The sequence below is a fragment of the Eurypyga helias genome, unplaced genomic scaffold, assembly GCF_000690775.1.
Source record: "Eurypyga helias isolate BGI_N326 unplaced genomic scaffold, ASM69077v1 scaffold19832, whole genome shotgun sequence".
Classification (NCBI taxonomy): Eukaryota; Metazoa; Chordata; class Aves; order Eurypygiformes; family Eurypygidae; genus Eurypyga; species Eurypyga helias.
This window is the reverse complement of record NW_010238073.1, coordinates 281-2,349: the sequence shown is the minus strand read 5'-3', so window position 1 is coordinate 2,349 and position 2,069 is coordinate 281. Positions and strand designations below refer to the sequence as shown.

At 58.9% G+C, this 2,069-nt stretch overlaps 1 protein-coding gene across 1 annotated transcript; it reads left to right on the top strand.

The window, feature by feature from the left end:
* Nucleotides 1–212: 212 nt before the first annotated feature.
* On the top strand, nucleotides 213–2,038 carry LOC104506696 (protein FAM134A-like; the record flags this gene model as incomplete). Its single annotated transcript, XM_010147730.1, has 2 exons — nucleotides 213–395; nucleotides 1,122–2,038. Coding segments are annotated over 2 exons (929 nt in total), but the record flags the coding sequence as incomplete, so codon positions are not given.
* Nucleotides 2,039–2,069: the final 31 nt, after the last annotated feature.

Below are 2,069 nucleotides of genomic sequence, written 5' to 3'. Positions count from 1 at the left end.
GAGCCTGTACTTGTGCTTAGGAGTGAGGGCAGGCAAAGCTTCAGGCAGTGAATTCAGGCAGGAAAGCTGGTGAGCTGAGACTGGCCTTCCCTGGCAGTGCAGGAAGCACTTTGCCCAGCCAGCTCCTGCTTCCACGCTATCCCTGTGCAGAATCTCTCCGGCGAAGGAAGGATTTCTGCCTCTAGCTCTGGTTTGCGCAGACGTGCCCATAGGCAGCAGGACACCCAGGAATTTGTCCCTCTGCCTTCATCCCACGCAGGTGGACGTGAAGAAGACTGCCCTGGCACTGTCGATCACAGATTCTGAGCTCTCTGATGAGGAGGCTTCCATCCTGGAGAGTGGGGGCTTTTCTGTCTCGAGGGCTACCACCCCACAGCTGACGGACGTTTCCGAAGGTACGTGATGGGACACTTGGTTGCCTTCCTGACCCTGAGTGTTTTGTCCCAGGAAAACTGCCCCTGCAAACACCGGGAGCACCCAGATATTTGCAAGGGGAAGAGGATTAAGAGGAAGAGGCAGTAGTAGCAGCGCTGCACGCTCTGCCTTCGTGGCTGGTCCTCAGTGGACATTTGGCCCTGATTACTGCCCAGACAGTGTCCTTTTGTCACTCCAGCAGGGGAGCAAGGCCATCCACAAATTCCTGCAGAAGTGATTGCCTGGTGTAGTCACAGGCCCATGTATGATGCTGGGTGAAACAGGTCGGACACCGCACCCTGTCAGACTTCCAGGCTCTGAGAGAGACTGGTTAGTGGTGAGGATAACCACTTGGATGTGGTCGCTTGAGTGTCTGGGGAGGAACAGGCAGGAGATGGGTTGTAAGCACAATTATTCCCTGGCCCTGGAGCGTTTAGGGGAGGACTCTGGATGCAGAGGGAGTGAGGTGGAGAAGGAAGTCATCTCTGAGCACAGAGGGCAGCATGAGAAAAGGGATGCTCCACATGAGTCGTGCCACTGGGACCACTGGGAGAAGGGAGTGACCGCAGCCCTCTTCCTGCTGTGTTCCCACAGCTGGGAGGATGCCCAAAAGTGAGCCCTGGTGTGTCAGCTCAGGGAGAGTGGGTGGGAGGTGTCGGTGATGGGCGAGGTGACAGGACCCATGCCTTAACGCTGGTGCCTTTCAGACCTGGATCAGCAGAGCCTGCACAGCGAGCCGGAGGAGTCTTTTTCCAAGGACCTGGCAGAGTTTCCCTCCGTGGAAGAATACCATTCCAGAGACCTGGGACCACAGAGCGATGAAGATGCGTTTGGTGTGCCTCTGGGTCCCGAGCTTGCCCACGCCGCCCGTGAGCTGGACTCGGCAGAGAAGGAGGCTGCGGACTCCGACCTCTCCGTCCTTCGCCTAGCGTCTCCTCTCCATTTTGTAAATACGCACTTCAACGGGAGCGGGCAAGCGGCCGGAGGCAGCGCAGAGCCAGAGACTGTCCCTGCCCCGGGCCTGGGCATCTGCATTGACACGCTGAGCGAGGAGATCGTCACCACCGCCATTACCACGGCGGTGCAGAACACCCTCTCCGCCCTGCTGCGCTCCTCGGAGGCCAGCGAGGGGCCTTCCCTCTCCGAGTTCCTGCCCACTGAGCCCGAAGAGAAACTGAGCTTCCAAGCACAGCTGTCAGAGACCGAAGCGGTGGAGACAGAGGCAGCAGCTTCACCCGACGATGAGGAGGAAGCTGATGACTTTGAGCTGCTGGATCAGGGGGAGCTGGAGCAAATGGATGTAGAGCTGGGTCTCGGAGAGGAGGAGGAGGAGGAGGCGGCGGCGCAAGAGTCTCCCGCCGCTCCAGTTCCCCTCTGTCCCACGCTTGCTGAGCTGCCAAAGCAAGGAGAGGAGGAGGGGGAGGCAGCGATGACAGCACCGTCTACGTCTTAGGGCTTCTCCACGCGCCCCCTTTTCCTCCATCGTCACTGGAAAGAAGGAAGGGCTCGGGCGGTGAACGCGCAGCGGGTTTTTAGATGTCTTGTGTTGACTGGGATGGAAACGCGTCAGTGTTCATGTGCTGTGTCTGGAATAAGGAATCCTTCCCATCCTTCTAGAGCCCGGCCTTTGAGCAGGAGACACCCTCGCCCCCGGG